At 43.2% G+C, this 24,697-nt stretch overlaps 1 protein-coding gene across 1 annotated transcript in view; it reads left to right on the top strand.

Annotated features, from left to right (window-relative positions):
• il11ra (interleukin 11 receptor subunit alpha) overlaps positions 1–24,697 on the top strand; it is a 78,884-nt gene that overhangs the window by 46,127 nt on the left and 8,060 nt on the right. Inside the window, exons 2-9 of the mRNA XM_083793086.1 lie at positions 1,595–1,694; positions 10,817–10,877; positions 11,602–11,768; positions 15,017–15,131; positions 16,946–17,109; positions 18,785–18,948; positions 20,987–21,131; positions 21,437–21,547. Of these exons, the coding sequence (XP_083649212.1) occupies positions 1,595–1,694; positions 10,817–10,877; positions 11,602–11,768; positions 15,017–15,131; positions 16,946–17,109; positions 18,785–18,948; positions 20,987–21,131; positions 21,437–21,547 (1,027 nt within the window). The remainder of the gene's footprint in view (positions 1–1,594; positions 1,695–10,816; positions 10,878–11,601; positions 11,769–15,016; positions 15,132–16,945; positions 17,110–18,784; positions 18,949–20,986; positions 21,132–21,436; positions 21,548–24,697) is intronic.

The raw sequence follows: 24,697 nt of genomic DNA, 5'->3' as shown, positions 1-24,697 counted from the left end.
TTCTTCTTTCATCGACAAAACAAAACCTTGGAGAAACACAGCTATGAAAAGTCCCATTGAGACATGCCAGTGTCAGATATGGCATTGAAAACAGACTAATGCCTCCTATTAACCCCTGTATTTTCTACGTTACTCTAATTGCCTACACATTTTTAATCTTAACAATTTAAAGCATGTTTAGGAAATTACTCCTGGATTATCTCAACACTGTCATTAGAATTTTCTAACGATTGATAAAAATATATATTTAAGACAGCTGCTTACTGTTTACATTTTCCCAAAATTGCTTTTACATCACTAAATTTGTCTCAATATCATTGTGCAAACTTAACAACAACACGCGCGCGCGCGCACACACACACACACACACACACACACACACACACACACAGCCAATAGGCTTCATCAGTCAAGCTTTTTGTGTTTGCTTGATCAGTTGAATCAATCTTTTGACTGTGTTTGCTTGATCAGTTGAATCAATCTTCTGAATGTGTTTGTATAATTATATGTATGAGAACTGATCAAGCAGACATAAGCATCATCATCATAATTTATTTTATATTTTCTAACAAGACAAACATGTAAATCACCAATGCACATAGGTGGCCTTACACAGGGACAGCTAAAACAATGAAACAAAGACAATTAAAAAGGGGGGGGGATGGAGAAAAATGAACCGTTAAAGACAAAAACGAAACAAAATCGATATAATCGATATAAATATACTGTAACTTGAAAAATAAGACAATATTAATTAACAATTATAATCCCCAGACAGAGTGAGAGTATACCAAAACAACATATCAATTTCAATTAAATTCAAATGAGCTTTTATTGGCATGAGAAAACAAACGTTTACATTGCCAAAGCAAGTGCATGTCACAATACGATAAACAGTTGAAAATGGGGAAAATATATAGCGAGGAAGTTTTGTTTAGCGCTGAAACGGCTGAGTGGACAAAATTCCTGCTAGAACGAACCTTTTCCCCTCTCAAAGTGATGGTTGAGGTCATTTGAGCAGATGGTTGATGATCAGTCATCAAGTGAGTGCTAAGCGTGTGATGGCTTTACAATATCATCAGAATGTACTGTATGGCTGTGGGAAGGTCCAACAAATCAATCAAAATTCAAAAGCGTATGTTGAACATCAGCCTCATGTTGAACTGCCTCTACTCTTTGTCTGTTCATCTGTGGTGGACAGTCATTTTTGCGTAATCGTCAATCGTTTCCACATTGAAAAATGTCCATACATTATCCCCCCCCCCAAAAAAAATAATCTAAAATAGCAGATATACAAGCTTACTGTAAGCTTGTAGATCAACTATTTCAGGAAATGGGGAGAGAGATGGGGGGGGGAAGACACGCTGCAAAGGCCGTCGGGATTGGGAGCCGAACCCACGGCATGCCTTCAGGCTGGCTCAGCAGCCTAGGTGCCCAGACAGTTGAGCTAACAGTCTGGGCCAAGAATAGTTACAAATAATTAATGACTTATTAAGTTATTTGTCATATCTGCCCTTGATTATGAAACCTAAAAGGCACACAGAAATACAGAGTGTAATCCTCTCTCTCTCTCTCTCTCTCTCTCTCTCTCTAGATGCCTGGCCAATTGTCCAGTCCTGTGTGTCTGACAGTGATCTGGTTTCTGTCCTGTTCTCTGTGTCCCGTGTGCCGAGCTCATATTTTGACCAATGAAGGTAAGACACACATGTGAAAACACACACACACACACAGACTTGTGTGAATGCATTATTCATAATCACTGAGTGCATGGACACGAATCATAATGCCAGTCCATAAGCTTGTGAACAACAGTATACTGTACAGTACATAAGGTAAGCCTGTACACCGCACGTACGTGCGAGCGCGCACACACACACACACACACACACACACACACACACACACACACAGCACGGACAAAACCACATAACACACTTCTCACAAACTCACAAACACGTGTTTTGTTTGTTCAGCGAGCTACCAGCATCAGACCTGTTGAGGATCAGCCACGCATTTCTTTTTGAAGCGTTTCTGTGTGTGATAGATTTAGCCCTGAGTACTTCTGGAATATGTCTGGCATCAAGACTAGCAGTTATTTTATATCGGAGGAATCCAGTTTAACCACATGAGCACCGTAGTCTGGGGGCGTGTCATGATATGAGGAAAATAGCCGATCTACAAGTTCACAGCGTGACGCAACTCAATGCATTGTGAGCTTGTAGATCAGCTATTTTTGGTGGGGGACGTCGACGACCAAGTACAGACGCCTGGGAGAGCTTGGTCAATGAAGCGTATATATTTATAGGGTTCGAGTGGTTAACGCATCCAGGGTCCATCTTTCTCTGTCCGTCTCTGGTGCGTGCGCTATGGGCACATTGTGCTAGGAGGACAAATGGCGTAAAATATCATTACTTCCGCACTTACTGTTCGTTAAGATTTTTTTTTTTTTTTTCATTATTATCACCGCAAATATCCATCTGTTCCTCTGCCAAAACAATCCATAGGCTACTGATACAGTACAATACAGTACATAATCATCAATCACTTGTCAACAGTGCAGCGTTGTTACTATGTTAACTGTTGTAATGAGCGACATTCAGCCAACATGAATGCATGCTAACACAACAGTGGAGCTTCAAAAACGGAATGACAAAAAAGCAGAGCAAGGAAAGGAATATCCTAGTACAGTGCATCTAAATAGAAATGTCTGAATTTGGACAAAAAGGGAAAAAGAAAAAAAAAATTGCAAAAGAATCTGCCCAAGGGAAGAAATAGGCCTGTGTGTGTGTGCGTGTGCGTGTGTGTGTGTGCGTGTGCGTGTGTGTGTGCGTGCGCGCCAGAGGCTGGAGCAGATATGAGTGGAACGCAGCAGGTTTTAGGGAATAATGTTCTGCACTGCCAGTAAAACATGAATACACACATTGAGACCGGCCAACACAGCACACTGCATGAAGCCCCAGGTGCCATATATATACACACACACACACACACACACACACACACACACACACACACACACACACATACTGTACACATGCGCGCGCACACAGATGTTAACACATTATGTTGTGCATGCGGCCCGCTAGCACAGTGTTTCTCAACCTCTGGGCCGGGGCCCACTGGATATTGCAACTAAGTGCCCCAACAAATTGGCAATTATCCTAATGCTAATATAACGTTAACATCGTTCATGCTAAAAACTAAACAAATTAAAAATGGGTTTTCATTGTGATACCAATCTTATAGGAACAGAATTTTAGTTCTATTGGTCAAAACCACAAATAAACAGTTGCACACCCATCTGACCACTCATTCGTGTGTGTGTGTGTGTGTGTGTGTGTGTGTGTGTGTGTGTGTGTGTGTGTGTGTGTGTGTGTGTGTGTGTGTGTGTGTGTGTGTGTGTGTGTGTGTGTGTGTGTGTGTGTGTGTGTGTGTGTGTGTGTGTGTGTGTGTGTGTGTGTGTGTGTGTGTGTGTGTGTGTGTGTGTGTGTGTGTGTGTGTGTGTGTGTGTGTGTGTGTGTGTGTGTGCGCGCGACTCCGTGTGCATGCGCGTGTGCGTGTTGTTTTGCGGATGGTTGTGAAAAAGGAGGGTAAATTGAGAAACAAATGCAAGCGAGTACAGGCAGACACAAAGAGTCAGACACATTGAGTGAGAGAATAGGGCTGGTGGGGGTGAAGACGGGGAGAGAGTTATAGGAGTCTGGCATTTGAGAGACAGACAGGAATTTGCATGCTTATGTGTGAGGTTGAGAGTTAATTTGTGTGTGTGTGTGTGTGTGTGTGTGTGTGTGTGCACACGCATGAACTGTACGTGCGGCGTGTGTGGTTGTGTGCCCTTTTTGTTCAGTGGGTTGGCAGACAGGCAGTTAAATTTGTGTTATTCCACTGTAGATCTAAATACCAGCTTTCAGCAGAGATTCCTGAGCCCAACCTACATGTACGCGCACACACACATACTGTATATATGGGGCAATGGCGGTCGAGAATGGCTTGTGTATCCCCCTGAATGGGCTTTATGTATGAATAATGACTCGTTGCTGGTCATTATCCCCCTTATTACATAGTTAATTTATCACAGAATGTAACAACAACTATTATTTTATTGATTTAAAAGATATCTAATGTTCTGTGAACATTATAGCGTCTCTATTCTAACCCAATCTGACCTGAGATCAGATTCTAAAAATGTCTTCTAGATCCTGACAGTTTTCTGAAAAAGCCATGTTTCTATGTCAGTCGTTCTTCGAATTTTCTAAAATAGCAGATCTACAAGCTCGTACGAGCTACGAGCTTGTAGATCTGCTATTTTTCAATAGCTAAAGCATAACATAATGCTAACACCAAAAGGGGTTCCCGCCCAGAATGGGCTAAGGGGAACCTTCACCAAAAGTAGCGGGTCCGCAAGCTCACAGTGAGCTTGTAGATCTGTTATTTCGAATTAGGACATGGAGGGCTCGTCTGAGGACGACCTAGAGAGGTCCAAGTACAGCGATTTTCTTTATTTAACCTTTATTTAACTAGTAACACATTGAGACTGCGTCTCTTTTACAAGTGGGAACTGGCCAAGAGGCAGAATTAAAATTACACTTCAGTACTACATCGTAAATGTCACATTTTGGGACAGCAAATAAAACATCCATAATACACCTCAAAGTACCTATGAAATAAATACAACAAATCACCAAAGTCCAGTTTCAGGTCCAGTTTAAGTCTAGAAGAGTATTGGTTCCCAAACTTTTTAGCTTGAGAGCCAAAAGAGAAATGGGTCTGCCCGGGACCCAAACTAGTGAAAATAGCAGATCTACAAGCTGACAATGCGGCGCAATTTAAATACATTCATGGAAATGACTAGATTATTTTATTTTATTCATGAAATACTTGTTAGAATTGGGTTTTTTTTTTATGTAGGAAACATTAGTAGGAGATACCATAAAAGTTGGTCCGCAACCCAAAGATGGGTTGGTTGATTGATTTTGAGTGATTTTCAATCAGTGGACCACCAGTGGTCCTTGAGGAGGTTCCAGGTGGTCCCCAGCTAAATTATGTTATTAACCAAATGGACCCTTATAGATCTTGAACTCTTGAGAGCGTAAAATGAAGCCAAATGGTAAGGTAAGGTACATTTATTTAATTTAAAAAGCGCCTTTCAAAACAGTTGTTACAAGGTGCTGTACAATAAAATAATAGGAATAAAACAAGAACATCACAAGCACAATTAACCAACCACGTTGAGCCATACTGGTGAGCAAGATTTAACCAACCACGTGGAGCCATAGTGGTGATGGTGAGAGATTCGTTCCGTCGGGTGAAGTCAGTAGGAGCACTGAAGACCTCTTGCCATGCTGTAGTTTCCGTGGGGAACCAGATCTACTCCTTCGGAGGGCTGGAGGAACGTCAACGTCTGCTCTCAGGTATGAGGCATGTGCACCTCTTGCACACGGACCAAGACTCTTTCCGCTGGGAGAAAGTGTCCCATGGCTGGTTCTCCAAAAAGGACAAGTTCCCCTCTAAGCGCATCTACCACACGGCTGTCCTCGTAGAAGATGCCGTCTACGTGTTTGGAGGGACTGCAGACATCTGAGAAAAGTCGGTGGGTTTCTGCAACCAGCTGTGGGGATTTTATGTCAAAACTCACCAATGGTTCAAGCCTCCGACTGTCGGGATGGTCCAAAGAAGCTGATGTGTTTCCATTCTGCCTGCGTCCTGGAGAGGGTCATGTATGTCTACGGATTGTGGCATGAGTGGGATGGCGATTGGATTCAACAAGCTGGCGTCTACAAGTTGGACACCAGCCCTAACTAGGGTTGGGATTCGTTAGGATTTTAACGGTTCCGGATCCTTCCCGGATCCCTCTTAACGGTTCCGGTTCCTAACGGTTCCCTTAACGGATCCTAATATTATTTTTTTCCCCGTTTTTCTGACATAGATTATGCTTATATTATAACTAACCTAACCAAGTACATAATAAACACAAATTAATTAATTAAATTATTGAAAATGCACTTTACAATTATGAGGTGGCACTATTATTTAAACTTCACCACCACCACCAGCAGCAGCTATAGGCACCACAACAATATCATTGTTGCAATTTGTACTGTATATTGCAATTTGTACTGTATATTAAATATACAATACACAATAATGATATTGTTGTAGTGACAAATGTTGTCTTTAATGTTCAAATTAATTTAATATGAAGGACCCCTTACCCTAATGGAAACAAGCCATAGTGCTTTCTTGGATTATAGCAGACCTTGTATTGAACTGTAGGCTACGTTCCTGTGCTTTTGTTCTGCAAATTGTTTATAAAGTAATCAATCTATGGCGGTATATGCACCTAAACGCTGGGCTCTCAACAGCCACGCAATTAATTTAGAGCCAAATTAAAAGCACGTTAGTAGTTTTTATTTTCCATTACGTTACTAGCCTGGGGAAAGTAAACCAGCCTTGCATCAGATCGTCCACCGCTGGCTGTGGCGAAGCTGCGGGGAGAACAGGCACGGCTTTCCGCATGGCTCTCAAACGCGATGTGTAGGCATATTGATTTTGAGATGTTTCCTCTATGTTCACGTGGTACAAGTTGCAACAACCTTTGCTAGCAACTCTCGCATTTATTGCACTTTGCATGCTCACTGCTCAGCCTCAGTCATTTCCCTCTCTGTTAACCACACTTTGGCGACATACTGTCCCACTCGCTCCACAGCGGTCGCTGAATGCACAGAACAGTGGGCGTATCCTCCCCGACCCCACTCACTCATGTAGGTGGGGTGACGTCACCCCAGGCTCTGCTTGCATGCAGGCACAGACACAGCGGAGCTAAATGACAACTAGTCTGATGAGATCCGTTTGGGGAACCGTTAATAAAAAAACGATGGAACCGGCTCCGGATCCGCAATGTCGGAACCGGGTCTGAAATGGACCCGGTTCCGAATCCCAACCCTAGCCCTAACCCAATGAACTGGACTTCAATTGAAACGAAAGGCCTTCCAACACCTCATTTAGAAGACCATTCTGCCACCATGATTGGGTCAATGATGTATGTGTTCGGGGGCTGCCCGCAGGAAGAGGAATATTACAGCTGTTACAACGACGTCGCAGGAGTGTCCCTGAGGCCTGAAGGACGCGCGCGACATTCAGCCTTCGCCTACAACGGAGAGCTGTACATATTCGGCGGCCAGACTTACGCACCGGAGCGCGTCTTCAACGATCTGTGGAAGTTCAAACCAGAGAGCTCGTCCTGGACCAAGCTCCAGGCCGAGATCCCGCGCGGGAGAGAGGGGAAGGGCTGTGGCATGCTGGGAGCTCGTATGATCCTCTTTGGAGGCGTCGAGGAAAATGGTGGTTTTAAGCTTGATGACAAACAGTCTTCATCATCACCCAAAGAGGTTGATGATGGTGAAGACCTGTATATCTTGGATTTTGAGGACGCCCGTGTTGACGACGCTATGCAAATCACTGGAGCAAGATCCTGTACAGTGCAGCAGACACAACTCATGAGAGGCGATTTCTTAATGGCCTTATTTCGGCGAATCACTGGGTGATTAACACGCAGCGGACTGCCAGGGATCTGCTGGCACCCAGGAAGCGCCACCACACATGCTGTTGAGGCAGCGAAGGAAACGGAACAACAGCCAAGATTATACCTTTAACCATTGCAGCCTCTTTATTGGCTTTTGTGTTTTAGGTCCCCTGGAAACTCAGTGAACACTAACATAATAAGATGTGGGACTAGTGTAGGAGTGTGCGTGCGTTTCTTAAAGTCCAGAATTCAACATTTGTGACCGTTTCTGACCGAGGCAAAGTCATATTTTCTTTAATTTTTGTTTTTTCACGTCATATGAAACCAGTCAATCATAGCTTCAAATTTACATATTGGGTCAAGGCCAGTGAGTCAATGTGTTTCCTCTAACTGCGCCTTGGTCTGCCCCGGGGTCTCCTCCCAGTGGGACGTGCGTCGAGGACCTCCCTAGGGAGGCGTCCGAGAGGCATCCTAACCAGATGCCCGAACCACCTCAGCTGGCTCCTTTCCAGGTGAAGGAGCAGCGGTTCTACTCCGAGTCTCTCTCGTGTGACTGAACTTCTCACCCTATCTCTAAGGGAGATGCCAGCCACCCGTTGAAGAAGACTAATTTCGGCCGATTGTATTCGCGACCTTATTCTTTCAGTCATGACCCACACTTCATGACCATAGGTGAGAGTAGGAACGAAGATTGCTCGGTAGACGGAGAACAAATGCGTAAGCTCGATCTCCTTTGCTTCGCAGCTTAGTGGCGGGGATAATGAGAGAACCTTTTGTCTGAAGACCTAAGGTGTCTCATGTTTACCTTGGAGTGATTCATAAGTAACTTAATAAAATGTGAAATTGAATTCCGGAGTCGATTGGTAGCCAGTGCAAGGCCGCAAGCACAGGAGTAATTATGTGAACTTCTTTGTGTAACAGTCTAGCAGCCGCATTCTGCACAAGTAGGAGGCGGTGTATAGAGGAGAGACTCAATGTTGTAAACAAGGAATTACAATAGTCCAAGCGGGACGAAATAAAAGCGTGGATAAGTTGGACCCATACGAATCAAAATTTTCTCTCTACGCTCTTTAGTTAAATTATTGTTAAACATTTGCATTACTTTATTTACAAAAAGTCTACACAATTAAATCAATAATTATTTTAATTGTTTGCCTGTTCAGTGTTGTCTCTCCCATGGTACCACATCAATACAGCATGGAACTGTGGACTAAATCTTATCCAACGACAACAAAATTCGAAGTTTTGGGTCTGAGAGGCTAAAACTCATCAGATGGTGGTCCACGTGGCTCAAAAGCAAAATAAATGATGGGCCTTGACATGAAGAGGGGTGAAAACCACTGATCTAGAGGCTTGAAGTGGTTAAAGATAAACTACTGTACAGATTATGCAAATGAGGCCCGTCCGCGGACAGTTCACGGAAATTGCGGTCTGACCAAAGAATTGCCGATCAAAACACGAACCAAGATTTTGTTACGGCTTTGCCCACTCGCACCGGTGTATTGTTTTCAGAGACATACTTTAGTTTATCGTTTGGCTGCAAAATGAGATCGTTTTCATTTTACTTATTGTTGGACACGGCGTATGGAAAGACCAAGAGCCAGGGATTGATATTATCCAGGTGCTGCTCGGTATTGATGAGAACTATGGCATCCATAGCAGAGGTCTGTTATTCATACAGCAGCAGTCTACTATTGAGACATAACAGACTGCAGGACGGCATGACTGACCAATAACAATCAAGCATTCAATTATATATATACTGTGTGTATGTGTATATATATATATATATATATATATATATATACGCATGCGCGCACGCACACACACACACACACACCGAGAGAGAAACCACTGTTTGCAGAATGCAGATTGAATATCAACCCTGCAAAAAGTGCCACATACCACAAACATGAACTTGGGCACAGGCTGCACGTTAGTGTTGCATCAACTGCATTTTTATTTCCCCAGCTTGATTGATGGCAGGCAGTTGTGTTGTTCCCTTTGGCTCGTCAGAGTGTCTTGCTAGTGCACTAATAAACAACTCACAATTCCAACGCCACGATACCACACACCAGGCGTTCGTTTCACCAGGGGCATATTTTGCAGAGGATCCCTTTGGGCTCTGTTGGACAATTCTTCTGGCAGTCGCCGACAGTGAAGCTGTACACTGCCACGGTCACAATCACACTCACGAAGATGTATCGGACACACACACACACACACACACACATGTGCATGCGCGCGCACACCCACATACACACGCACACACACGCACACACACGCCCTGCAGTGCTCTAGTCTAAAGTCTCATTTCTCTCCAAAAGCCCTTGAATATGATGGAATCCTGCTCCTACACACACACACACTGACTACAACTGACAATCCGTTCATGGTATTTTTCTGCGCCTGCGTGAGAGGGAATACATCTAGCAGCCTAACGTGAAAGTTCTACTTGACCCAGATCATATACAGTATGTGATACTGTATGTGCACAAAATATACAGTATGTGATATGTGCACAAAATGATCGCTACAGGAGCTATAGTATATCAACTATCACAATCGTTTAAGTGTCTGTCTGTCTGTCTCTCTCTCTCTCTCTCTCTCTCTCTCTGCTCTCACTCGGAGTAATGATTTAATAATAAAACCTAAACTAAAAAGATCTGTCGGCACATGAAGGTTTTTTTGCAGCACTATTTAGCCACTTGGAATTAAAGTCAAAAGTCGGATAGCTCTTTTATTTAATTGTCTTCAGGTGTTTGTCAGGTACTTTTAAAATCCTCTTTATATTGTTTTATTGTACTTCATTTCTAATGTTTTTCATGAACTGTTAGTTCATGAATGTCCTCCGGACATCCTGGTGAAGAAATATATTGTTTTAATGTTTATAATGATTACAAACGCATCGCAGCAGGAGCCCTCCACCGCATGCCAAACCCTCGCTTAGGCCACAGCCTGCGTCCATTACCTTGTATGGGCCGACTGTTCGCTACTGTTGACTCTAAACGACAGTTACTATTACATTAATGTAGACAGACCGTAGTCTGCACTGCTCCGTACTGTAAACTAGATTTTAATAGCTCATATATCTCATCTGTTTTTGTCGTGTGTGTGTGTGCGTGTGTGTGTGTGTGTGTGTGTGTGTGTGTGTGTGTGTGTGTGTGTGTGTGTGTGTGTGTGTGTGTGTGTGTGTGTGTGTGTGTGTGTGTGTGTGTGTGTGTGTGTGTGTGTGTGTGTGTGTGTGTGTGTGTGTGTGTGTGTGTGTGTGTGTGTGTGCGCTCTGTGTGTCAGGCGTGCAGTATGGGCGGTTGGGATCAAACGTGACACTGGCGTGTGGGACGTCGCCACAGAGGTAAGGAGAGAAACGTCTGATTGTCACAGTGTCCCAGCATGAGAGTGACGGTGCATTTTTGTGTGGAGGTCTGTCAGAGTTTGCATGCATAAAGATTGCTTGCATCGTTGCATGTATATTTAGTTTTAGTGCGTGTGCGTGTGTCCGTGTCAGTTTGCGTGCACCTGTGAATTGTGCAGTGGTGGAAAAAATACTCCCATTTTACTTAAGTAAAAGTATCAAAAGTACTACAATGAAGAAATACTTCGTTACAAGTAATAGTCCGTAGTAGTATTTACTTGAATAAAAGTGCGTAAAAAGTATCGGCGTCAAAATGTACTTGATGTACCAAAAGTAGTATTCATTATGCAGTATGTACAATCTTTTAACAATAGCAGATCTGGCTTAGTTACTTTACACCACTGGAATTATTAATGTGCGTAACTGTTTCTGTGTGTGTTTGTGTCTGTGTGTCAGGGTTTGTGTGATATGTTTGTTTGTGTCTGTGTGTCAGGGTTTGTGTGAGTATATGTGTGTTTGTGTCTGTGTGTCAGGGTGTGTGTGCTTCAGACTGGGCATGTGTGTCAAGGTTTGTGTGTGTGTGTGTGTGTGTGTGTGTGTGTGTGTGTGTGTGTGTCTGTGTCTGTGTCTGTCTGTGTGTGTGTGTGTGTGTGTGTGTGTGTGTGTGTGTGTGTGTGTGTGTGTGTGCGACTCCCTCTCATTCCGTGCATGTGTTCCTCTCCAGGACAGCGGTGCAGTGGCATCTCAGCCACACGTTGTCATTACCATCTCACACAGTCACATCAGACGGAACGTTGCTGCTCCTCCGTGTCGACCAGTCGGCACAGGGCAACTACAGCTGCTACGATGTCCAGGGGAACCTCCTACATTCTGTCAAACTCAGGCTGGGCAGTAAGTCTATGTGTGTGTGCGTGTGTGCGTGTGTATCTGTGTGTGTGTGTGTGTGTGTGTGTAAGAGAAAATATTCATGAGTCTATGGGCTCTATTTTCTTCCATGCTAAACCCCTTATCCCTAAACTACTTTGTCTTTTTTTTGTATTTTGAAAAACATCTTTGAATAGTTAATAGCCAATCTACATCGACACTTTGTGAGCTTGTACATTATTTTAACTATTAAAAAATGTTTTTCAAATAGACATATCTATTCAGTTGTTTTAATCAATTGTTCAAAATGTGGTCATATTGTTAGAAGATTAAGTAAGTTAAAAGAAAACTTGTGGCTGGCTGTACTCTATAAAGTCACTGAAGAGAAGTCTTGGGTTGGCCTTTGGTTGCTCTAGATGCAATAACAATAAATGTAAGCGAAATATATATCATTTTCTGTCAGTCATACTGTATACACAATGCACAATGTCACCAATTCATAGATTTTGTGTCCAAAGCACTGCTTCTCAATGTTGGGTCTGGGCAACACATAGCAGGGTCCAAATGGACCATTACAGGTCTGTATTTAATTAAGTTTAGTTAATTAAACACTGAGGATTTACAGTGTCGATTACGGCCCCATAGTTGAAGAAGAGGTATCAAATGGGCGTTGGTGGTATAAAATATCTCAAACTTGGGGGTACTTGATATGAAAAAAGGCTGAGAATCACTGGTCTGCGAACAAATAAGCCATGTATCGGTTATTTTATTCAACCCATCGCACACAGCAGGGACTTTGGCCTGCAGTCCACCGAAGCATATCAAGTGCCTTTTGCTACGCTGTAATTTTCCTGTCAAAATGAATCGCCTGTTGCTCCAGTATAATTTGGAGGCTACGTTTCATCGTCCCTGAGCTGAACTTCAGATCTGGCCTCTGAGAACTCTGGCCAACGGGACCGGTCCAACTGCATTGTGCAGTGGGGACCCTGTGGAGGGGAAGCCAGTGTTTTGACGCCGCTGCGTCCACGTGGAAATTCACACAACTTAGCACAGCTCGGCAGACACTCTGGAACAGATCAAATATCAAACCACACCAGCCTGGAGGAATGTGACGGCTAAGAAAACAAAGGATAGGATAGGATGCTGAGAGAGCAAGCATCCTATCTGTCTATATCAGTGGTTCCCAAATGGACCCTTATGGGTCTGTAACTCTCAGAGTTAAATTAACTTTGATTTTACAATATAAATTGCGGGTCCCAGAGATGGAAATGCCAATAAATATGGGTCCTTAGTCTAAGTCAGGTCAAACCGTGGGCCCTTGAAATGAAAATGGTTGAAAATCACTGCTAGAGCTGTAAAACTCTTCTCTTATGGACGGTCCCTGGCATGTATTTTCTAATGGGGGCTAATGCGTGTCAATTTGGGGGTCCTTGACATGAAAAGGTTTGGGAGACACTGATCTATATAACGCATTTGCCATACCTAGCATCTAACTAAATAATACCTGTGTATTACGCATAACTGTGCACAAGGATGATAACGCACACCAAAATCCTTTTTAGCTGTGCTGGCCCACGGGAGAGAACTCGAAGAGGGAATCTTGAAACAACAAGAAAGTGGCCCCACACGCCAATAGCCAGAGTGCCAATATTTTATTTAGGACAGCAGGTAGACCGAATCCAATGTTTCAATGTTAAGCCCTCATACCCTGATGAAGGCTTAACCACCGAAACATTGGATTTCTCTTTCTATTTGTTGGCTATTCTGTCAACGACATGCTTTTATCTGAACACACTGAACTGGAACGTGAACTCTTCACTTATCCAAACGGATCCTGGCTCCATTGTTAACAAACTCTATAAACTCTCTCTCTCTCTCTCTCACACTATTTTGAATCTTCTTCGCTATTGTTTACTCTCCTCTACCACTGATGAATAATTAGCCCAAAGGGTTTTGACACCAAACTCTAACAATGCCCCAAAAAATAAATAACATGGACAAAGCCCTTCATTTCCTGTCACTTTCTCAAAAAGGAAGTGGCTTCCAAAGTTGACTTCCTTTCGGGGTGGAACCCTCTAGTTTTCCTTCGCACAAGCTGGTCTTATTTTACCTGATGTTTTTGTAGGTTACACTTCAGGATCAGGTGGTAGTCTGGCTTAGAACTGTAATGGACCCTTTGGCACACCTTTTTGGGTGGAAACATACATTCTAGCCAATTGTCGCCATAGACAACACAAATATATTTTTCTTTAGTTGCTATCAATTCCTCGCTTGTGTATTCTTATCACTGTTGGCCTACTCTGGGAACCCATTCTGTAAAAACAAAAAAGTGGTGGGGGAGGGGGGGGGGGTATTTCTTTCCCTTTGGTTTTGCCTCTGGCCGCACCACCTCCTTTTTGTGTAGAAACAAGGAACTTGGTTGGCTCCTCCCCTTTCATATAGTCCACTTCCTCCTGGGTGCTTTTGTGTTTATTCCTACTAATAACAACATTGCATGTTCATGGCAGTGTTGCTGAGAGGTGACCCGCTTTTTTGATTGATTGAAATGTTTAGTGACAAAGTTTACATGTACAGAAAAATGCACATACGTAGTTATACATCACTATCAAAAGGATAAATGCAAGAAAGCCAACGGCTTATTTCAATTGCAGTCCCTTAGTTGAAAATGAAACGCAACAATGAATGTGTGTGAGTGAGCGTGTCCATGTGAGTGTTGTCGCTAATACCAATTACACATGGAATGATCTGCCGCTTCTTATCACCTGCCAGCGAGTAGCCTCACCAGGAGGATGTACATTTAGCGAGTGAAGGAACACCCTATTCCTTACCGTTCAACTTTAAACTTTGTGTCAGTAAAAAGGAACATCACAGGCGCAGCATGGTGACTGGGCATATCATGTTTGCTTTTAGTTTTTCCAAAAATGATGTTATAGCAAATTCAACATAAACAAGGCGGAACCAGGGTGGACATAAACAAGGCAGAAAGAGCCTGCTGGTTAGACAGTCGGGGGACCAATCAGAAGTCTGACAAAGGGTGAAAGAGACACACATGTGTCTGCGTTATGCACAGTATGCCCATGTGTACTGTACGTGTCCTGTACTGTATGTGTCTGTGTATTCGTGTGTAGTGTACAAATAATTAGACAAATGAACAATAAGAATCGGATTAACTTTGTCTTTGTGCTCTGATCTAACCTGTTTGAACTCTTAATTAATAATCAGATTAACTTTGTCTTTGTGCTCTGATCTAATCTGTTTGAACTCTTAATTCCCAGATCCCCCAGGAAAGCTGAACATTTCCTGCCGACTGCCCAATCACTCCCTGGTCCGCTGCTCGTGGCTGGAGTCAGTGAAGACCTTCCTGCCGGCCCAGTATCATGCCTTCTACAGGTGACTGACCGCAGATAAACACAGCCTCAACCCAAATAGAATGGGTTGTTCAGTGGGTTAACAACGGATGTTAACCATTGTCTTTCCATCACTCCGCTCTGACTATCGTTCTCGATTATCTTCTTACCGTTTTCCATGCACTGTTTTCTACTATTAAATAGTATTGGTACACAAGCTGTAGGCGTGTAGAGAACCAAACTGTGGGTTGCAGGAGATCTATTGGGCTGTGGAATTGTGTGCAGCGTAGAGAATAGTCCTTTTGCACACCTACAAGGGACAGGTGCATCTCCCCGCACACCTGAGAGCACCACAGTCGGTCGACACTTTCAAGAGAGGACTATAAAGACTTTCCTTTTTGCCCTTATGTTTTAAAAGTGTACCTGTTCTCTTACATGTTTTTAATGGTGTGATGTTTTTTTATTCATTTGCTGTAGCACTTTGAGATTCTTACGAATGTAATTATTATTATTAACAGGCAACCAGAATAATGAGAGAAAAGAGGTCCCGCACACTGTCTTCACAGTAGAGAGATACCTGATGAAGGTTGTGAGACCGAAACGTATTTCTCAGTAGCCGAATAAGTTACTGTTATATAAGTGAAGACGGTGTTCTCTGTTGAATTGTGTGCAGCAACTCATTGACAGTCGTCATCACATTGACATTGAAAGTGAAAGATAACAGTAATGCCAAGAACTATGAATCATGCCTCATGCTTGAATGGACTGTCTGCCGCAGTCAATTAGAAAGAGAGAGTGGGAAGGAAATGGAGAATGGACTGTCCACCAAGGCCTCTTCCTCGAAAACAATGCGTCACTGACTCAAGAGATCATTCAAGGAAATAAAAGGTTTCCCACGCAGCTAATATGAATAACGTTACATATGACTGAGCATGCTGTAAAACCGTGTTTCTTTATAGATGTGATACCAAATCAAACACCACCATCATTGCTCTGTGAATCTAAAGCAGTGGTTTTCAAACTTTCCAAGTCTAAATCTCAAGGCACACCTGTTAACTAACTTATCTACAAGCTCACAATGCAAGCTCGTAGATCTGCTATGTTTTTTTGTTGTTGCTATCTTTAAGAATGTGTGGGGGGGAAACTAAATAGAGGTGCCAGGTGATGCTGATTTTGCTGGTCGATGTACAACAAAGTATATAGTAGTAGTATACAGGGTTGGGCAGATTGGCTATTGAGGTGATCAATTGAGTTATTACATCATTGACTTATTCTATGCTTGTATTGTTCTAAATAGCAGTCTATATAATAAGTAAATAAGACCAAATAAATGCTGGTGTTCACTGTCTGACAACAGAAATGTGGACAAAAAGGTTCCTCAGCCCTGGTTTTACTGGTTCTCAACCCAGCCCAGACTACTGCTGTTATCCAGGGGGGTCCCCATATGATTCCAGAGGGGTCCCCAGATGACAGTAAAGTGACAATTTAAGGACATTTAAGACCTTTTTAACAAAATAGTTATCAAAGCAATAGTAATCAACAGACTATACTATAAAAGCTGGTCCAACATTGACCACATTGTCAAATAATATAAGAAACGGGCAAAATAGCGGATATACAAGCTAACTAACAGATCTACAAGCTAACTAACAGATCTACCAACTGCCTTGTGGAACTAAATGTAAGTGCCTACAATTCCTGTGCTTGTCAGGGGGCGGGGGGGGGGGGTCCCCCAGTTCAAATATCATTATTTGACCTAACGGTCTGAAAAGGTTGAGAACCACTGATCTATTGTACCAGATACTGTAGTTAACAGCAATCACCTGGTGGTATAACATCTCTCCACTGGTTTTCTAGGGGTAAAGGCGAGGAGTGGAAGCCGTGTGTGGTGGACCCGTCCCTGGAGCGCTGTGAAATCACCCTGCCCACCTACTGGCAGCCTGTCCACATTCTGAACATCACAGTGACCAATGCCCTGGGCAGGGAGCAAACCTTCACGCAGATACGGATGGACAAGCTGTGTAAGACTCACAACACACACGTGTACAGTACACATACATGCACGCACGCACACGCAAAAACACACAATGACAGATACAGTACAGTACACACGAAGTTGCCCTTTTTTGGTCACTTTCATTGCTTTTTATAACTGCATTCTTTGAGCACTTTGCTGCTAAATGGTTTTGGGGAGTTGGGCATGGTGTTTGTGATTGGATGATTCAGTGCTTCGTTCAAAGCTTTAAAATGCAGAGACTAATATTTACATATTCATTTTACTGTGGTCCCCTCTCCACTGCAAATCAATTAAAACCTTGCTGGAAGAAGCAAGTGCAATAGTAACAATTTGTCCTGATTCCAAATCGCCCTCAGATGACACCGAACATGCTGTATGTATAGAGTATTGAAACTAACCTAATGTCCATCGTATCCTGTCACCATCATCTCGTTCGAGTGAACAATTACAGGAAAGGCACAACTTGACGTCTATCCTAATTGTTGTTGGTACCCCCTTTGTTGAAGGCCAGTCTTCAAGACGAGGTAGCTCCTCTAGCAGTTCCAAGAAACCATAAGATATTCATAGGATTTTAGAAGTTTGTACTGGGCAGTTCCAAACTTACTTTGGAACAGAAATTCGAATGAGTCCTTTAGTTTCCTCTCCACACACCCCCGCCCCTCTAGATTGGATTTTGGATTTCCTGGAGAAAATCATTTACACTTGTTTTTGCACCGCTCAGATGATATGGGAGTACTGCTTGTGTCTGGTGTCAGAAACAGATCTCACTGAATTAACATGGAGCTGCTCTTGTCTTCATGAGAACGTTTTTAAAGAAGACAGCAGCAGCTGTGTGTTTAGTGATCAACCGATATGTTTTTTTTTTTTTTTCAAACATGTACTGTAGCAGCATATATATATATTTTTCAATATCTATCTATCTATGAATGCACCAAGTGTGTGTGTGTGTGTGTGTGTGTGTGTGTGTGTGTGTGTGTGTGTGTGTGTGTGTGTGTGTGTAATTGTCCAGAACCGCGCCAAAAAGGCCTCTGACCGGGCTCTGGACCGGGCCCATGCCCAGTGTCCATATATGGAGCTGGCCTGTTCTGACCTCACAGCACTCCATATTTGGACCTGACACAAGACAGAACTCCACGAGCTGGCTGCATATACTCCCTATTTGGGCATGCCTTACAAAGAACTCCATGTATGGGCATAAAAGGGAGACAGACATATCTGGGTGGGGCATTCATTTACAACTTGCATCGTACCAAGCAGGTCAGTGCCCAATGGGCTGTAGAGGCCCTACGGGCACCGTTCTAGTTTATCAAAACCGGATTTTCAATGAAAGTGGTTGTTTCACCATGTTTGCGCATTCATGAGAAATATAATAATCGGTCGTTTCTTTCCGATTATTTGTTTTTAGCACTGATACCGATATTAATTAAAATCATGAATATCGAAGCCGATAATTGGCCGTGGCCGATTATCGGTCTATCACTATTACTGATGCAGAAAAGTTACCTGGGCACTTCAGGAGGACTACGCAAATAAAATAAACTGGTCGACTGGTTTGCACGTTCTTTATTGTTTTGCAGGGGTGCGTTTGTGTGTTAAGCATGTACCATTGTATCTCATCATTGTCTCTCTCCTCTCCTCTTTCCCCATATATGCTCCTCTATACTCCTCCATATCTGCAGTGAAACCGGACCCTCCAGAATCCGTGACGGTGGAGGGGCAGGCGGGCCATCCCACCAGGCTGGCGGTGGCCTGGCGTTACCCGTCCACCTGGCCCGTCCACTCAGCCTTCCCTCTCATGTTCCAGATCAGATATAGGCCTCAGGGCTCCACACACTGGTCAGAGGTCAGTGGCAGTGTTGTGTTTGGCAGCACATTTCTATTTTTAGTTTAGCCATATAGTCTTTGGAATGAAACTTCATTTAGTTTTAGTCACCTGGAATGTTTAAAGTGTTAGTCTAGTTTTAGTGGGACTAAGGGCGCGTTCGGCTATGCGCACCGGGAATGTGGTCAGTTTGTTGAGTGTGGTGGGCGGTGACGTCACAGAGTGCGTTCAGTGTGCCTTATTTACGAACGACCAGTTACAACACACCATTCACACTGAGCAACCCTACCCTCAGGGTAGGGTTGCTCAGTGCGTGCACTCGGCACACCCGGTGTGCAGCGCACTGGATTTTCGAACGACAACGCACTGAGTGCACTGAATAAACGAACGACAAGAGAGCACACCAGTGCGTTCAGGGCGCATTTCCGAACGCACCCTAAATGTCATGCGATTTTAGTCGACTAAATCTGCAGTTGATTTAGTTGACTAAAATGTATTTTGGCGGGCCTTGGTGCCGTCGTAATGGCTGATTTTTACACTTGTTGAAAATAGGCGATCTACAAGCTCACAATGCGTCGCAGTGTGACGCATTGTGAACTTTTAGATCTGCTATTTTCAGCATGCAACCAAGTGTAAAATGACTTGTACTGGATCTCTTGTCCACTAGTCCTTTTAGTCTAGTTTTTTTTTCTTGACGAAATTGTCAAAACATTTAGTCTTGGTTTTAGTCATCATAGCTTAGTTTTTATTTAGTTTCCATTTAGTTTTCCTCAGTGAAAAAACGTAGTCGACGAACATTTTTCATCTTAGTTTTAGTCTACACTTGTCAGTAGAAACGAACAAAGAAGACTTTGTTTTGTCAGGTGGGAAGCCTGCAACCCCGATTGCATTGATCTGAATCTTTAGGCGCATGTGTGTTGATCATGTGTTTTAAGATTAGGAGGAGGGACAATAGGGTACAAAGCTGTCTTCCTATGATAGCGGGCAGCATTGTTTGAGTAACAGAGCTCAAAGCGTTACAGAAATGCAACTGTTTATCTTAGCAGAATTGGATGGCAAAACTTATATTATGTGTAACAATGTTATGTTACATAGCGTTCTCCACAGCATGATCATGTACCAATAGCACAATGTCTGATTTGTCTGGTTTTTCAATTGTTTGTTGTGTTATTCACGTTAGTATGTATTCACGTTAGTATTTAGTTGAGTTGAGTAACCTCAAACTGTGTTCTGTGCATGTCTTGCGGGGCATGTGCATACGTGTAGTAGTAGTAGTAGATCCCTTACATTGGACAGACGGCTTGTGCCCGATTGGCTAATTCCACTCCTCCACACTGTATCTGATAGCCTGGATGGATGGTGGGTCTTAGATAGTCCACAACATTTTAGTTGGGAAGAAATATTCAGATCTTGGCCTACTGTCAGAAAAAAAGTGTGACACTGATTGGTGCAGTTCGTTTTCGAGTTAAATGACGTGGTGACACAGATCAGCGCCTCGAAATCCCATAGTCTGTTCATTTAAGCAATATTACACGAGAGGGTGTGGTTTAACGTGATTATTGCCACGACAGTGATGCGGTCAGGAACGAGACGAAGTCGAGTTCCGCAAGCATCACTGAAGTGGCAATAATCACGTTAAACCACACCCTCAAGTGTAATATTGCAATTCTACAACAGTTACCCTTAAAACTAAGAAAATTGCTGATTTTTTTTTTCTTTTTAATGACAGATGTAGTCACTACGACCACAAATGTCCCAAGAAACTAGATAGCCTAGCCACCGAGTGTGCTAGCGCTCTGGGAAAACAGAGCAGCTGAATTATTTGTTTTGATTAGGTGGTGAATGGTGCTGGTTTGATCCACGGCTAGAAGCCGTTTCAACCAATCGGATTGCTTCCTCGATACGACCTGTTGTAGAATTGTCATGTGATACTGCGTTATCACCTGCCTGCCGGTAGCAGCGGGAACAGATTGTTTGGCCGGGGTGGCACGTGCCTTTGATGAACCGCCTAGCCTCCACTTCACCTCGGCTCTCTCTCCCCCGTCTCTCTCTCTATCAGATTGAGTCTATGGACATTCCGGTGCTGATATCAGATGCGCTGGCCGGTTACCCCCACCAAGTCCAGGTCCGTGCTCAGGACGAGGTGAACTCCGACAGCCAGTGGAGTGAATGGAGTCCGCTGCTCTTGGCTTGGCCGTGGGGAGGTCAGAAAGATTTCACTTTAAGCCAGTGCTGTGTAAAGTGTGTCTAGTCTAGGTCACTGGTAGCCTTTGTTTTTAACATCCTCATGTTACTCTTTGCAAACTGTGCTTTTAGATAATTGATTTATTTGTTTATTTAGTGTGTGTGTGTGTGTGTGTGTGTGTGTGTGTGTGTGTGTGTGTGTGTGTGTGTGTGTGTGTGTGTGTGTGTGTGTGTGTGTGTGTGTGTGTGTGTGTGTGTGTGTGTTTTTGTGTGTGTGTGTGCGTGCATGTGTGTTCTCACTGCTCACACGTGTCGTGTGTTTCAGCCTACAACACCCCTGAGCCTGCACTGGAACCCCTTCTCCCCGAAGAAGACTTTTTTGGGGAGAACTTTCCAGTCGACATCAACCCTGAGACCTCCACCGCCAAGACCCAAAGTAAGTATTTTCTTTTTGCATTGTGAGGTTTTACTGTAGAATCCTCGCTGTATTATGACATGCACAGAATAGGGACGCTAGGTTTCACGTGGTTAATCCAAGTCGATTAAAAAAAAAAGCTTCTATACGGCTTTCTGAAAAACCTATGTTTCTGTCTGTGGTGCTCAACATTTTCATGTCAGGGACCCCCAGAATTTATCTGAAAATTTACCCATCTGAAAATATGTTGTTTCTGGGACCTCCCCAGAAGCAACGATTTGAGTTCTGAACGGATATATATTCAAAGATTTGCACCACATTTTCACGATTTTTCTAAATATCTACAAGCTGAGCTTGTAGATCTGCTATTTTTCAATAGCTCAACTCATTTTTGACCTGCGCTGGCTATAACTAATATCTATAACAAAAACATAGACCATCTCTGTACAGACCTACAGTATAATAGTCTCCAGGCAGGAAGGCTGAATCTCTTGAAATCTCTCTGAAACTAAATTCAACCTGATTCATATATAGTCATTTCAGTTTTTCAAAATACGCCACACACACACACACACACACACACACAAAATCCAGGGTGGGTGGGTGGGTGGGTGGGTGTGTGTGTGTGTGTGTGTGTGTGTGTGTGTGTGTGTGTGTGTGTGTGTGTGTGTGTGTGTGTGTGTGTGTGTGTGTGTGTGTGTGCCTGCGCGCATAGCCTCACACACATTTATGTCTGTGGATGCAGAGAGTGTCATCTCAATTATGTTGGTACTGTCTGTACTTGAATACCAGCTGTCTCTTTGGTGGTAGTTTGGCCTTTTTCAGTCCCCATCAAAAACACACAGCAGAATGTTTTTGGCTGTCTGATGTCCCAACTGCTCTTCACAGCGTGGCCATATAGCAAGCATCTAGAACAGGGTTGGTCTGTAGCTCTGTCCCCTCAAACGTAGAACAACCACAACTCATCTAGAACAGGGTTGGTCTGTAGGTCTGTCCCCTCAAACGTAGAACAACCACAACTCATCTAGAACAGGGTTGGTCTGTAGGTCTGTCCCCTCAAACATAGAACAACCACAACTCATCTAGAACAGGGTTGGTCTGTAGGTCTGTCCCCTCAAACATAGAACAACCACAACTCATCTAGAACAGGGTTGGTCTGTAGCTCTGTACGTCTGTCCCCTCAAACGTAGAACAACCACAACTCATCTAGAACAGGGTTGGTCTGTAGGTCTGTCCCCTCAAACATAGAACAACCACAACTCATCTAGAACAGGGTTGGTCTGTAGGTCTGTCCCCTCAAACATAGAACAACCACAACTCATCTAGAACAGGGTTGGTCTGTAGGTCTGTACGTCTGTCCCCTCAAACATAGAACAACCACAACTCATCTAGAACAGGGTTGGTCTGTAGGTCTGTACGTCCGTCCCCTCAAACGTAGAACAACCACAACTCATGCCACTACTGTACAAGTGTACATAATGTCACCAAATGGAAGCACCTTTGGCCGCCACAAAAACCTGCAGTGATTAGTGAAGAAAAGGTTAGACTTAAGAAAAACAAAACTGAAAAGATAATTGTAACCTAATAGCAATTTTGTTCTTATCGGTGAAGAGTGTATAAAGAGTGCTATTCCCATATGGTAAAATGAGGCGTACACCGTCACCACTCTAGGGCATGCACACAAGTGCAGCTTCACCACTGAACTCCAGTCCACATTGTGATTTATTTTGTTTAAACTTCACACAAACTTCACACATAACTTATTGATAGCTACAGACTTGACAGCGAGGCCATGCCGTTATTAGACACGCTGTATATTGTTCCGACATCTACAATTAGCTCATGTTTATACACACGGGCAACGCAGTAAGGTAAAACCTTTATGTACCCTGGGGGCAATTTGCTTCGCAGGCAGTAGTCCAACATAAATACATACGATAGCATACACAAACATTGTACCAGAACTACAGTATATCTCCCACACGTTGCATTCCTTGGGAAAAAAGGTGTTGATGTCTGTTCAGTTTTATATTTTATGTCTTCCCTCCCTTCAGTCACACGCGTTATGTACATTGTACACTATATGTATGTATGTTTTTCATGGCTCAAAAATTGTGTATATGCAATATCAGCAACATTGTACAACATTATAACATAATGTATGTAACACCAAAAGGGGTTCCAGCTCAAAATGGGTTAATAGCTCACCCAGGCTAATTGGAATCAAAGAAATTACTGATAATGGACCATATTATAAAATATGTGCATTCATGGAGGGCTTCAAGTAGTCCTTTTTCTAGTTTTGACTTGAATGACAGGAAGAAGGGACATCGTTTATGTCAATAATACTGCGAATCCTTGAGTGTTACTGTATGTACTGCGATTATGGTCACAACAGCACTCCATTCCTGTTCCTGTGAAGTGCCCATAATGGAGGTCAATTACACCATTTGGGCATGGTGTCCTCCTGTTGTTGTGTTCTAGCCTAAAAATGTCTCTAATGCAGTTTGCAATAGTGTGTGCGTGTGGGTGACTGTGTGTGCGTGCGTGCATGACAGAGAGAGATAGACAGAGTGATTGCATATCGTATCACTGTTAAAATGTATAGTTAGTTACAACCCCAATAATTAGCAGTAGTGTCTTGTGTGAGTCTCATGAGAAATGGCCAAGTGTGACTTATGGCCTCTTTAACCCATTATAGGCGGGAGCCGGGAACCTCTATTTGTAACACTACACTTCTGGACGGGAACCCCTCCTGGGGTTCTGTACAGTATGTACATTACAAAAGAATTATGCTGCTATATAAATATTTGAAGTTTTTCAGAAAACCTATAGGTCAGGATTTAGTAGGCGTTTTTAGAATCGGCCTCATTCCAAAATGGGTTAAAGCCCAGCTGGTATGCATATGTCCGACGAAGCCAGTGCCTTGAACTGGACTGTCAAAATTCAAGAGATTCAAGAATTATTCGTCATGTTCTCATACAAGTATGTGTGCCGTTAAATCTTAATGTGGCATGCTCTGCCAGACAGTGCTAACAATGTCCAACAGAATAAAAACATAATATTAATAATAACAACACACACACACACACACACAGACACACATAGTGTTGGCAGCAGAGTCGATGGCTGAATAAAGCTCTGATTGACTTCATCAGATCTCTTTCAGCC

The sequence above is a fragment of the Protomyctophum parallelum genome, assembly GCF_964188405.1.
Source record: "Protomyctophum parallelum genome assembly, chromosome: 21".
Classification (NCBI taxonomy): Eukaryota; Metazoa; Chordata; class Actinopteri; order Myctophiformes; family Myctophidae; genus Protomyctophum; species Protomyctophum parallelum.
The sequence above is the reverse complement of the archived record's forward strand: the minus strand, read 5'-3'. Positions and strand labels throughout refer to the sequence as shown.